The sequence below is a fragment of the Mastigoproctus giganteus genome, chromosome 5 (assembly GCF_048544385.1).
Source record: "Mastigoproctus giganteus isolate SK-2022 chromosome 5, ASM4854438v1, whole genome shotgun sequence".
In the NCBI taxonomy this organism is placed as follows: domain Eukaryota; kingdom Metazoa; phylum Arthropoda; class Arachnida; order Uropygi; family Thelyphonidae; genus Mastigoproctus; species Mastigoproctus giganteus.
Genome location: NC_143579.1, coordinates 154,196,570 through 154,211,879, shown reverse-complemented (window position 1 = coordinate 154,211,879; position 15,310 = coordinate 154,196,570). Strand labels below are relative to the sequence as shown.

The following is a 15,310-nucleotide window of genomic DNA, read 5'->3' as shown; positions in this document are numbered from 1 at the left end:
CAATCAAAATGGTCAGGCAAGACCTTTCCTTAACAAAACCATGCTGTGTCTGAGCTATAACTGAATTCTTGTCAAGATGATACTGCAGTGCTTCCATTAATTTTCCTGGAACAGAAGTTAAACTCACAGGTCTATAATTACTTGTGTCAGCCTTTGATCCTCCTTTGTGAATTGGGGTCACATTTGCACATCTTCAGTCTGTGGGCACCTCCCCCGAGTCCAAGGAAGCTCTCATAATTATGGCTAACGGATTGCTTACTTCCTTTGCTGCCTCCTTTAATATAACTGGATAGATCCCATCCACTCCAGGTGCCTTTCTTGTATTTATCTTCAACAATTTCTCCTCCACTTAACTCTCAATTATTACAAGATCATCTAGCTCACTGCCAGTGTTTATTTCATCTATGGCATTCCTCTTCCTGAATAACTCCTCATGTGTGAATGTAGATGCAAAATATTTATTTAGTTTGTTAGCTACCTAAGCAGGATCATGAACAGTTGAACCATCGATATCAAATGGACCAATCTGATGCATCCCCTTCCTTCTAGAGTTTACATAAGTAAAGAACTCCTTGCTGTTTTTTTTTTTTTTTTTTTTCATCCCTTGCCAAAGATTTCTCGTAACCTGCCTTCGCCTGCCTAACCTCCTTTGTAACTTGGTTACAGATCAACTTATATCTATCATAGGCCTCTTTGTCACATGTTAATTTATATGTATCCCATGCATTTTTCTTCTCTGCCATATGTCTCATTAGTTCATCTGACATCCATTTAGGCCCGAACCTTGAACAATATTTTTTAGTTGGTATGTAAAGCCTAGTAGCTGCCCATTTTAAGTTTGCTGTTGGGACCATCATCAGTTGGTCCCACTTTATAGAATTTAAATACTGTCTCAGACCGTCGTAGTCGCCTTTACGAAAGCAATAACCCTTCCCTTTACCCCTGATGGTAGTTACCTCCTTGAGCAAATCCCACTTCAGCACACTGTGATCACTGCCACCTAGTGGTTCCTGTATCTGCAGATTCTTAATGCATGAAGAATCACTACTGATAATCAAATCAAATCAAGGGTATTGCTCCCTCTAGTTGCCTCCCGAATATGCTGATTTCTCCTCCACTTTGCTCTCAGTTATTACAAAATCATTTAACTCCCTGTTAGAGTACTGTATACAGGCCTGGAGGCCTCATTTTAAGAAGGATGGAGAGCTGCTGGAATGAGTACAGAGAAGGGCAACAAGATTAGTAAATGGAACAAAGGGTTGCTCTTACAAAGAAGGCTTAAGTTTTGCAGTTTACAGTATCTGGAGACTAGACACCTGCGAGGTGATCTGATTGAGGTGTATAAAGCCTTGAATAAAGCCTCCCATCAGCATTGAGCATGCTCAATGCTGATGGGATTCTTGCAGAAGGGCATAAATTTAAATTGAGAATTCAAAATCATCTATCCTACAACTGAAAGACAGATGTAGGACAGATGTGCAGAAGTTTGCCTTTAGCCAGCAGGTGGTGGATTGGTCGAACAGACTTCCATCTTTTGTTGTGGAAGTTGATAGCCTAAATAAGTTTAAGGCTGAGCTGGACAGGTATTTGGAACGAAAGGAGGGGTGAAATGGGAGCGGTTTTTTTTTTTTGGCTGATACTGCATAAGCTTGCTTTTTTGTGTTGTATGCCTCTGCTAATGCTAATGCTAAACCAACAACTCGTTAAATTAGACTTTATTAAAATAATATAAAATATATACATAAATAAAGCATTAATTTTAACCCCATTTTATTTAGACTATAAAGCATTAAGACGTAAGCCTCAAGCTGTGGAAAAGTCTAGACTATGTATAAGTATAGTGCGAAAGCATTAATAATACATAGCCAAATCTGAATGAACAGAATATTAGCAAAGCGGCATCGTTTTAAGTTATATCTCATATTGTGACTACCTTCACAACGAGTTGCCATGATATTGCACTACTTCGAATAAGTAATGCTTCACCTGAGGAGAAGACTAATGTTACTTATTCTTAGATGGATACCACCACCCATTTATTGTATTTTAATATTTGTTGCATGGATACCCCCCTTTTATTGTATTTTAACATTTTAGTGTTTTTATTTTACATCTGTTTTAGTGTTTTATTTATGTATATATTTTATATTGTATTTTTTTTTTAATAAAGTCTAATTTAACGATTTTATCGAATTTTCTAAAGCTGTTTTCTTGTTTGGATAGCAATTTTTTTAAATATTGATAGAATTGGATAACTGCCATTAGATGATATTGACAAGCATTGTTTCAAGAGTTGTATATTTATTACAATTTTTATTTTTTTTTATTAACAAATAAAGTTTTATATATAATATTTGCGTTTGCACCTGTTTTCTTCACAGTTGGGCCTTCCAGGATATCCAGGTTTGTCTCCTCTACTAGCTCCAGGAGCTGCAACAACAGCAGCCACACCTTTTGCTCCACCAGGTCATTTAGCAGCATTCCAACCTAAAGTAAGTATTAATAGTTGGACAGTTTTTGAGTTAAGTAATAGTGAGTTGTTGGTTGTGTATTGTTTAAGTTAGTTCACTTACTGCACTCATTTGCTGTTGAATGATCTTTTATGTAAAGCACTAAAATACACAGCTGTATTTTAGAATGTGTTTTGTATCATATAAATTTACTCTGGCTATGTGCCTTTTCTGGTGTCAAAATGGAAAAAATTTTGAAAGCTGAGTGCTTGTTAGTAAAATATCTTATTTTTTATTAAAGAAGTGTACTTCTTTAATGATTCTCATTATTGATTCTCATGACAAAGCAGTGCAGCATTCCAGTGCACTTAGCTCCATTCTCGACCCTAGGCTATTGGGACTTTAAGGTCAAGTCATAGAGATAAAATATGTTTTGGAAGGTTGTTATGATATGATTTTCTAATGTGATAATTTGGCTTTAATCAAACAGATCCAAGAGTGTTATTTTTGTCGTTTTTTTTTTCAGAATGTCCACAGCATTAAAATAAATATTGCAGGGTGTTTCACTTGTTAGACAATTCCAATTTTTATGTTATTGCTTTGGTTAAAATATGATTTTGTGGATGGTCAGAATTTCGTTTCTAGAGTTTGTGGTTAAGAATTAAATTGTTCAGACAGAATGATATTGAAATCGTGGCTTTAAAGATTTATAAGCATTCGGGGATTTTATTTTTAGGATTTTTTTAATTTTAAAGTTTTTGTATCTTTATTGATAAGGGTGATAATGTTCTTATAATTAGTAATTTGAGCTTGATTTTACTTTTGCCTGTTACCTTGTGTGAAAAGGTGGCCCTAGATTTTAGTGTGTGTGCGTGTGTGTGTGTGCATGCGTGGCACATGCTGCTTGATCGGATTTTTGTCCATGTTGTAGATTCTCTATTTTGTTCTGAGCTTATAATATTAAGGTCAAAGTCCCATTTCCAAAATATAAGCTAAGAAAAAGTTTTTTTTCTTCCAAATTTAGGATCAGGTGTTGTCATTGATGTTATGTTAATATTTCCTTGGAATATTTTGTATTCCAAGCAAACAACATAAATTCTGCAGCCATGCTGCTTGCAGGACGAACCGCAAGTATATCATTGAACAACAACTGCACAATCTGTGCCAAAAGAAATCACTTTCTTCACACTGGCTGGTGCAACGATGATACACGTTGCAAGGTGGCATGTTCAATACAGTGGTTTACGAGTGTGTAAAGGGGCACGAACAGCAGCTGGTTTTTGTCGCACGTAACTGACATCAATGGACTTTGCATCATCCCACCGACCAGCAACAAGAGATTCTACCCCGGCCTGAGAAACGTTACATCTACCATTGATCTACAAAATGAATTTGCTAAGACTAATAGATTACAAAGAAGACAGGACAGCTTGCTCGAATTCATCCACAATAGGAAAGAACTCTCAGTTCTCTCACTCAACTTCCAGAGCCTACGGGTGCACCACACTGACTCGGACCGCTGCTGAGACTCGGATGGACAATAACGAGGGTGTCAGCATCCCAAACTTCTATTGCATGGTTCAATTCAAGAATGAAACCAAATGGGCAGCTGAAGGGGCGTGTTATACCCTCATGGGGCCCAAGGCAAAATGGAATTTGGGGCCCCATATAAAGAAAAAGCTGATAAAGAACATTTTCAGTTTCATTTTATTGTGACAACAAAACAAATTATATGACATAAGAAAAATATCTAATCCAGAAGAATAATTCAGAAATAATACATACACTTAAACTAATAAGTATTTTTATACTACTTTATATGGACTTTTCATGCTTTTTAGACTAAGAAATTGTACATCAGTTCATTGTAATCAATTCTGTTTGTAATATCATTCTCAATACAAATTATTGCCAATTTACTTAATTTTTCTTGTCCAAGTGAATTTCTTATATAATTCTTAACTCTTTTAAGCACAGAGAACGATTGTTCTGCTGATGCGTTCAAAACAGGAATTGACAAAAATATTTTTAAAATTATGTCCACATTAGGAAAAGTTGATATTAGTCCTCCCTGAATTGCTTCGTACATTAAAGAAGGTGAAGATAAATTTTAATTTTTTGCAAAATGTATAAAATGCGTTAATTCTTCTTTAAATTTCTACTAGCAATTTATTGCAAATAATATTCAAGCAATTTCCAACAAATGCTTGTTTGCCTGTCAACGGCACACCCCGATCTCTTTTTTCATCAAAGTTATCTCTTTTTTAATCAAAGTGTAATTTTCTCTGTCAACTTCTAACTTTATCGGATTTATAATATTTATTGCCAGTTAATGCATAAACTTCAGCTTCTATAGCATCAAGAAATTCATTGTTACCTCGAATGTCTGATATATATAATGACAATGATTTTAAAAGATTTACAGCATGTTGTAAATTTGAATCTTTATTTCGAAGATTTTCATTTATGGAATTTAATCGCTGTAGAACTGAATGTCATGTGAAAAGAAAAAGAGTTGTTTTGAAATCTTCAAAGAAATCATACAGCTTTTTTGCTTCTAATTTTGTCAAAGGTTTTTCATTTGAATCATTAGAGAATGTAAATAAAGCTTCTTTTATGGCAAAAAAATTCATCTTAACAGCTAGAATTGCATCTGCCCTTGCGGACCATCTAGTATCACTAATTCTTTTTAATGTCTTGTTTCTTTCTGAGTTTGTCTTTATTAAAAGATCCCATCATTTTGTTGATGAAGAAAAAAATACAAATAAATTTTGAATAAAATCAAAAAAATGACTTGCTTCTGAACAAGATTCTGCAGCTGAATTTCCAACTAAATTTAAGGTATGAGCTGTATATGGAATAAAAAATGCATTTTTACTATGACTCTTAATCTTTACCTGTAATCCGCTGTATATACCAGACATATTTGCCGCATTGTCATAAGATTAGCCGCGTCAGTTTTGAATATCTAGACCATACTCCGTTAAATATTATAATATTTTCTAAATAACTAGCGTCATGTTTTTCAACATGAATGAAAGGCAAGAAATGTTTCTGTATTTGGTTTTGTTTATCTATGATAAAAGATAACTGATCTGCATGACTTAAATCGGGAGTTCAGTCAATAATAAGTGAAAAATATTTAGCTTGTTTGATATTGTTAATAATTGTATTTCTTACGTTTGTGGTCATTAAACCAATGAATTTGTCAAACAGTATTTGAGAGATAATTTACATGTCCTTTCCCAAATTTGCTAAACGTTTCTAAATGAGTTTTTAAAAAGTTATCACATTCTGCTAAGTACTCTAAGCAACTCATAAAATTTACTGAACTGTCATGCCCTCGAAATCCCAATCCTAATGTAGCTAAAAGGGGCTCACATCTGGTGAGTATGGGCTTGGCACACCCAGGGTCCTCAGCTGGATATCATCATTCTTCTCTTTCTTGGTGATTTCCTTCTACTTCTCTTTCTCTCTTTCTCTCACGCACACACACACAGGGTAACTCAGAAATTTTTTTTGCCTGTTGCAGCATAAGCTTAATAATAATAATAATAAAAAATTTTCACAGTAGCGACAACCCTTTTTAAAACCTTATGCCAATAGTTTGTTTGTTTGTTTTTCATATGCTTTTATCATCTCAGAATCAATTCTTCCTACATTTTTCGAGTGCTTTATGTACACACACAGGGCCGGTTCTAGTAGATGTGCAGTGCGTGCATGCATGCAGGCGGCCAAATCCCTAAGGCAGCCGATAGTGCACTTTAAAGAATAAAATTAAAATGTAATTTAATATCATTTTAATATAGTGGTCGGTGATGAAATAGCAAACATTGCATTGTTAATAAATAATATTGTATTCTCTAAAGGCCCATTCACAATGAAAATTAAACATATAAATAACGTAACAAACGTTACCCTAAAATTAAGAAGTCATACCAACATTCACACGACCGTAAAATATAATTGATGTTTGCATGATGAGGGATGATATAGCTGTGCAGTTTATGGTTATAAATAATGCCGGAGCATACATGTTAGGTGTTTTGCATCAGAAAACATAGAAGTGCAAGCACAGGCGATGGTGGGTTCATCTGTTGAACCAGAGAAGGATTCAACAATGGGACATCCATAACCTCTACGACTGTGTCTTGTTTTAAACCACTTAAACAAAATCATAAAAGCTTGGAGTTTGCAAACTTTCATGTTAACGTCTTATGATTAAGTTTAAGGTTACACTTACGTAAATCATTGTGAATGGTTTCATTAAATAACATAGGTAGTACGTACAAGGTTTTATGCTTATGTTATGTTTAATTTTCATTGTGAATGGGCCGTTATTACGTTATACCGTTAATCTTAAAGCGATACTTACATCATTGTTTTAATTGTTGAAGGAAATTTAAATAAAGACAGAAATGCGCACGAACGTTATTAATTTAAATATTCACCCAACAATCAATTCTCTTGTCGACCATTTTCAACATTTTCACAGCAAAAAATTCATTACTAACGAGTGAGCATTGATAGGGGCAGCCAAATATCGTTACTACAGATTGGCATTGATAGGGGCGGCCAAATATCTCTAGCACGCAGGTGAATAACAGTCCAAAACCAGCCCTGTACACACACACACACACACACACACATTCCTTATGTTCTTTAGACTCACCATGCCTTTTTAAAATATCACTGATATTTTTCCAATCACTACGTCCAGTAACTAATGCATTTGATTTGGTTGAAAACAATTTGCAAATAAAACAGTATATAAGTAGTTCTCAACTTTACGAGTTAATTTGTTCCTAGCGCGTGCTCGTAAAGCAGGAATTTATTTCCCATAGACAATGCTAAAAATAGGGGTTAAGTTCTCAACAATGAAATTAGTTAGCTAGTTAGTTTATGTTTAAACAATGATTGATTTATCCAAATAAATTAAAACGTAGCCTATAAAATCAAGCAAATTATAATAATAAAGAAATTATTTATGACTTACAAATTTTAATGAATGTTTATTCTTCATCATCGACTAAATGCACACTCGTTGATCACTTATTATTTGCTCAGCCCTCATTAGTTTGTTGCACAATGAATTGTCTTCTTCAGAAATTGTCCAAGAGGCGTTTGTTTCCAAGGTAATCTTCTATTTTCTCTATATATATTTCAATAGATGCATAAGCATTTTTTAATGGAATGCACAAATTACAACTAACACGTTTTGTGCAGAGTAACAAGTTTATGAAGCTTTAAAAAAAAGGAATGAAGAGAAGATTCTGAAAATTTATTTATGTTTTTTTATACGATTGAAGATTTCAGTAAAGGGGAAACACATTTCACCATAATAACGTAAAAAACTACACAATTCCAGCTATCGGTATTTTCACAAATGCAATAACATAGAGTTTACTACCCATTTATAATTGCTTGCAGTAACAGAAAAGCCCAATAAACTGGAAAGTGCAAATTCTTTTTATTGTTTTATTGTCATGACCTCCAAGAAATGTGCGTTAAAAAAATGTCACAAAGGCGTTTGAAATTGGTTCTTATAACAGAACATGATAACGATGAAAATGTAGTGCATTTTAATGATTTGAATTGGTAACTGATACAATTTGCACTATAAAAACGATCTTTTAGAGAGTTATATAGTGAAAATTTCAACTTCCGAGGTTGTGGAACAAATTACCAAAAAACAATGTGTTATTGGGTTCACATTACGATGTTTTCACGATTCGATGGTGTCTCTGGAACAGATTAATATTGTAAAGCTGGGTACACTGTATTGTATAGCTATGCGCGTGATTTGAAATGTGGTATTTATGAATGTTTAACATTCATTTTTTGCAATTAATTTTCATATTTTTGATTTTGTTGATACTTTGAAAAAAAAAAAACTCGTAAAGCGAGAACTGCCTGTACTGATTTTTTTTTTTTGTTTCTTAAAATATTAACCATTCTCTCTTTTCCTGAATACCTCGTTAGCTCTAGTTAAATATAAATGTAATTCGTTTAGTTTTCTTGTAACTATTTTTCCCCCTTCAATAAAATCAATTTTTGAATTTTTTTATGTTGCCTACCTTTTGCGATTTTTCGCGAAGGCAAAATTCAAGGAAGTCATTCGTGATGGGTTTTGGCCATAGAGCAATATCTTTGTTTAATGTTTGATCGTATCCGGAGTATCATTAATAGTATCAGAGAGTGCTGTAGTTTTTCCCTTATTGGTATCATCTTCCTGTGTGATGCCAAAAGAGTTATTGTCAATAACATTGTCTGGGGATAATAAAGAGGTAGAACTACGCCTGCTCTGTTTTCTTTTGTTGTAATGATGTGGGTGCCATTTTGAGACTTCTCGATTTTTTATTGAAATAAAATGTTGTAATAAGTTTCACTGTTTTTTTTTTAATTCCGCTTCTCTAATTTTTAACTTTTTCCTTCTATGCACACCACATTTGTATATTCTTTTCATTGCCTTAAAATTTTTTGTACTTTTAATCAGTTTTTTTTATAGTTAAGTAATTAAATTTTTTAATAAAGTAATAGACAATGGAAACCCAATATAACGCAACAACTGCATTATAAGAGGAACTGAGGAATCGATTGATCCTACACTATCACGAAAAATCGTTGACAAACATAACTGACCGACACATTAATATATCAAGTTGATATACAAGCGGGGTTGCCAGACATGCCGATTTGAGCGAAGAATTCCCGAATTATATGAAATAAAATTAAAGTAATGCGTGTGTTGTTTGTAAATTAAAGTAATCCATCTATTGTTTGAACATTCATTTTTACTTTGTTTAATATAAAACAAAGTAAAAATGAATGTTCTGAAACAAAATAAAATATACCTACGATATTTAAGTTAAAATCTTCTTATCGAAAAAGTTCAGTTGTCAGTGTTCTTCTGTCACTCAATATTTAATGTTCGTACATTTGTTTTTTTAAGTTAATTACACATTAAAATCAAAAACTGCTGAATTATTCCACTGCACCCTCAGTTCTGCTTGGACGTTCACTCAAGACTGGTTGATAAGATCGTGGCTACCTTCTCCCTGCTACTTAGGGTGTTCACACGAAGAACACAGGTGACCGCTTACCTGGAACTAGCAGCGACATGCAGCTAAAGCTTCTCACAAGCCACAGAAAAGTAAGATATGTTACTACTCTGTGTCACAGGCTATGAACACAAACAGGTGACCAGAGCAATTTCTCCGTATGAACACATAGAAAACAGTTCCACTGAATTGTGGAATGTTAATCCCTTTAGCTCTCGGGTAAACTAAAATTGACCACTAAATTGCCAATCAGCCCCACCTGCAATTCAGCGGGTGGCCTCCTTCCTCCTTAATTTTATATCAAGAGATAAATAATTATGGAGGAAGGAGGGGGAGTGGGTGGTTTACTAATGCCCATCGCAGGACATTTGGATATTCATTGTCTTAACAATAAATACTATTTTAAGGAACAGTGCGCATATAAAAGAACAAGTCAAAGGATCAATGCACTTAAGATCAACAGTGATCACAAAACAGTGTTCAGGTGCTATATCGAATGTGGAACAGCTGTTAATAATATGGATGGAAAATTAGATTCAGAAGTGAGTGCCCTTGAGTCTAATGACCATTCAAGCAAAAGCAACAAGTATTTATAAAGATATTAAGGATAAGTATGGCGAACTCCAACCCAAGTTCGTGGCAAGCAACGGGTGATTTTATAGGTTCAAGCATCGTGCTGGTTTCCGCAACGTTAAAGTATGTGGTGAAGTCGCCAGTGCCGATTTTGCAGCTACAGAGAAATTTTGTGATGTGTTGGAAAAAATTATTGTGAAGGTGGCTATTCAATGCAGCAAATTTCTAACGTTGATTAAACTGCTTTGTATTGGAAAAAAAATGCCAAATCGAACATACATTGCCAAAGAGGAAAATACAATGCCAGGTTTCAAGGGTGTCAAAAGATAATGCCACGCTCTGTCTTGGGGATAATGCAGTGGGAGATTACAGATATAAAACCACTGCTTGTGTACTATTCTGGAAATCCTCGTGCATTTAAGGGCATCAATAAAGCCACCATACCCATGCATTTCCAATCGAACCAGAGAGCATGGATAACAATATCTCTCTTTGAGGATTGGTTTAAATGCTGCTTCATTCCTGAGGTTGAAAAATATTGTAAAGACAACGATGTTCCTTTCAAGATTTTGCTTCTATTAGATAATGCTCCTGGACATCCGACGCATCTAGATGATTTTGATTCAAATGTGAGAGTCATATTTCTACCGCCAAACAAGACTTCACTCATCCAACCTATGGATCAGGTTGTTATTTCGAATTTAAAAGCATACTATTTACACACAACATTTTCTCAGGCATTGTCTGCAGTAGACGATGAGAAAAATTTTACATTAAGAGACTTTTGGAAATCTTACAATATTTACCGCACCGTCTTAAACATTAATAAGGCCTGAGTGGAAATTACTAAAAGTTATTTAAATGGTGCATGGAAGAAAATATGCCCACGGCACGTGAAAGGCTTCGAAGGATTTGAAAAAGACGAATCATATGAAGAGGTTACAGATAAGATTGTAAAGGTTGTAGAGCTACTTCAATTGGAGGTTGATGCCAAAGATGTGGAGGAGTTAATAGAGGAAGAAGAGAAGGAATTATCTAATAAAGAACTTATCGACTTGCAGGCTGCAATAGTGAAAAAAGAAAATGCTGAAAAAGCTCAAGATGAACCAAATGAGGAGCCGAGACGCTTCATCACCAGAGAGATGGTAGTGGCATTTCATGAAATTACATCGACAATGGTTAGGTTTGAGAAGATGGATCCTGACATCGAAAAATTCTTAAAAGTTAACAGAGGGGTGAATGATATGCTTTCTCTACAAATAAATCTACGATGAAAAGAAAAAAAGTGGATGTCAGTTTCCCATAAAGAAATGGAAAAGGTATGTTGATGATACCTTTACCGTGGTCCAGAAGGGGAGAGAGGATGATGCACTCCATTGGCTTAATAGCTTCTCCCAATTTATACAATTTACCTCAGAGGTGGAAACAGGAGGTACCCTTCCTTTCTTGGATGTACTGGTCTCTAGGGTAGGCCCTAGGCTAAAAACTTCTGTGTTTAAAAAACCTATGTGCAGAGGCCAGTACACCCATTATAGTTCAGCACAAGCTGGGCAGCATAAGAATAGTGTAGTGAAAGCTCTACTAGATAGAGCAGGGTCACACTGCACCACCTCTGAGGACAAAGAATGTGAAATTAGACGGGTCACAGCAGACCTTAGAAAATGCGGATACCCCCAGAGGATCATAGACAGATTTAGTAGAGGAATAGAGTCTAACCGTCAGGAAACGTTTGTTCCTGTCGCTACCGCATACATTCCTTACTATCCGGGCGTTACTGAGCATCTCGCTAGAATTTTGCGGGGCTATAAAACACGCTGTGTGCAGCTTCCCGGGCGGAGGTTGCACACAGTGTTGTCTCAGGTAAAAGACCCAATAGCAAAGGACCTGAGTAGTGGAGTAGTATACAGGATAAAATGCCCGGATTGTGGGGAATGTTATGTGGGCGAGACAAAACGACGGCTCAAGGATCGTCTGGGGGAGCATGCAAATGCTATAAAAACTGCTGATTACAATAAGTCTGCTGTGGCCGAACATTTTTGGGAGAAGCAGTATCAAATTTCCCCAGAGGATGCGGTTATCATGGATCGAGCGCATGGGTTCTGGAACCGTAAATGGCTCGAGAGCCTACGAATCTGTTCATCCGACCACAATATTATGAATAGGGACAGAGGTATGCGTATGCATCCTCTGTTTGAAACTATTATCCTAAGTACGGATGAACGGTTTTGCTTAAGACGTTCCCGAGCTATTTCCGCTTCCAGTTCAGACCATGCGCCGACTGCACCACGTGTATAGGTACCGTGAGCCTGTTATATATGGACGTGCTGCAGGAAGTTTTGTTACTGCTGAGGAAGGGAGCGCAAGCTTCCGAAAGCTCCAGAGATTTTTATCGTTTTTATCGCTTTTAATCCGGTTTATTTTAGTGTATTTTATCTCAAGGATTTTATCACAGTTTTAATGTTTTTTACATGTATATTTAATATAATAGCAGTTTTTGTAAATATTTATTTTATTTTAATATGTAAATAAATATTCTAGTTACAGTAAATACCTATTCTTATGGTTGGTGTGAGCTGATTTAATACTAAAATATGAATTTTCCCAACCTCAGAGGCCTTTTTCAGGATATTGGATGTCAGATTAACTAATGACACATATGGCAGAGAAGAAAAATGCATGGGATACATATAAATTAACATGTGACACGGAAGCCTATGATAGATATAAGATGATCTGTAACCAAGTTACAAAGGAGGTTAGGCAGGCGAAGGCAGATTACGAGAAATCTTTGGCAAAGGATGAAAAGAAAAACAGCAAACAGTTCTTTACTTATGTAAACTCTAGAAGGAAGGGATTGAATCAGATTGGTCCACTTGATATTGATGGTTCAACTGTTGATGATCCTGCTCAGGTAGCTAACAAACTAAATGAATATTTTGCATCGACATTCACACATGAGGAGTTATTCAGCAAGGGGAATGCCAGAGGTGTATTCAACTCTAGCAGTAAGCTGCAGAATCTTGAAATAACTGGGAGTAAAGTGGAGGAGAAACTGTTGAAGATAGACACAAGAAAGGCACCCGGGGTGGATGGGATCTATCCAGTTATATTAAAGGAGGCAGCAAAGGAAGTAAGCAAACCCTTAGCTATAATTATGAGAGCTTCCTTGGACTCAGGGGAGGTACCGATAGACTGGAAATGTGCAAATGTGACCCCAATTCACAAAGGAGGATCAAAGGCTGACACAAGTAATTATAGACCTGTGAGCTTAACTTCTGTTCCAGGAAAATTAATGGAGGCACTGGTTAAAGAAGCACTGCAGGATCATTTAGACAAGACTTCAGTTATAGCTCAGACACAGCATGGTTTTGTTAAGGGGAAGTCTTGCCTGACCAACTTGATTGGATACTATGATGCAGTCACAAAAGAACTGGATGCAGGGAATAACTTTGATATTATATACTTGGATCTTAGAAAGGCTTTTGATACTGTTGCACATGGAAGACTGCTACACAAATTGGAGCAGTGTGACATTGGAGGCAAATTGCTGCTATGGATAAAGGGGTGGTTGAGGGGGAGAAGACAGAGAGTGGTAATCAATGGACACTGCTCATCATGGACTAATGTTATTAGTGGAGTCCCTCAGGGCTCAGTGTTGGGTCCATTATTGTTTTCTGTATTTATAAATGATATTGATGATGGTATATCAAGCTTAATGTCCAAGTTTGCAGATGATACAAAGGTTGGCAGGGTTGTCAAGGACACTACTGACACTATGCTGCTGCAACAGGATCTGGAAAGGTTGAGCAGATGGGCTGAGAGGTGGCAAATGAAGTTTAACATTGACAAATGTAAAGTACTACACATGGGAAACAGCAACCCCAGAGCAACGTATCAACTCTGTGGTACTACACTGACAGTGGTAGAGAATGAAAGGGACTTGGGGGTGGTTGTGCAGGCAGATATGAAGTTCTCTGAGCAGTGCAGACGGGCTGCAAGAGTAGCTCATGGAGTATTGTCAATGATATACAGGAATTTTTCCAGCAGGGATAAGGAGGTGATTATTCCATTGTATAAGGCAATGGTCAGGCCACACCTAGAGTACTGTATACAGGTCTGGAGGCCTCATTTCAAGAAGGATGTAGAGCTGCTGGAACGAGTACAGAGAAGGGCAACAAGATTAGTGAATGGAACAAAGGGGTGCTCTTACGAAGAAAGGCTTAAGTTTTGCAAATTACAGTGTCTGGAGACTAGGCACCAGCGAGGTGATCTGATAGAGGTGTATAAAGCCTTGAATGGTTTAAGCATGCTCAATGCTGATGGGATTCTTCCTCTAGCTCAGAAAAATCACCTGAGAGGGCATAAATTCAAATTGAGGAAAGACAGATGTAGGATAGATGTGCGGAAATTTGCCTTTAGCCAGCGGGTGGTTGGTTGGTGGAACAGACTTCCATCCCTTGTGGTGGAGGTTGATAGCCTAAATAAGTTTAAGGCTCAGCTGGACAGGTATTTTGAACGAACAGAGGGGTGAAGTGGAAGTGGGTTTTTTTTTTTTTTTTTTTGGCTGATGCTGCATAAGCTTGCTTTCTTGCATCAAATGCCTCTACTAATGCTAATGTGATAAAAAATTGAATAAATACAATAAATAATTCTATTTACATGTTTGTTGAACATTTCTTTTTTGATTCAATCAATTCAGTAACCACAGTTGTGAGTGCTGCCCAAGCATGGGGGAAAATGTGTGTGTGTGTGTGTGTGTGTGTGTGTGTGTGTGTGTGTGTGTGTGTGTGTGTGTGTGTGTGTGTGAGGTTTAAGTAATGAAGCAAGAGAATAAAGGCTAGAAAAAAGCTAACCAATGGAAGTGTAAAGAACACAAGGTGCCAAAACTAGTAGAAGGATAGAAAGAAAGAGAAAAATTGAAGGTAGATGATAGGGAAAGAATTTGAAAAAACCTAAATGGTACATTGAATTATAAGAAATTAAAGGCTGAATTTATAAGCCAATTAGAAGGAATGAAACTGGGGGGAGGGTGATGAATTAATTGCAAAAAGCATCAAATATAGGGTGGGAAAATAATCGGCATCCCCGAGTGCCAAGCATTATGATGATCAAGCGATTTCCTGAGTGATTTCTAGAGCGTTTTCTCAAAGGTATAGTTTTGTTTCAGTTATAAAGGTTTTCTCACTTTTCTATTATTAGGCAACTTAGTCTTACAAATCGTAAGCA

The 15,310-nt window shown here is 36.1% G+C and overlaps 1 protein-coding gene across 1 annotated transcript in view; it reads left to right on the top strand.

Moving 5' to 3' along the window:
* Positions 1-15,310, top strand: part of LOC150085776 (uncharacterized) — a 1,040,408-nt gene that overhangs the window by 908,178 nt on the left and 116,920 nt on the right. The window contains exon 11 of the mRNA XM_090374246.1: positions 2,382-2,492. Coding sequence (XP_090230372.1) covers positions 2,382-2,492 — 111 coding nt within the window. The remainder of the gene's footprint in view (positions 1-2,381; positions 2,493-15,310) is intronic.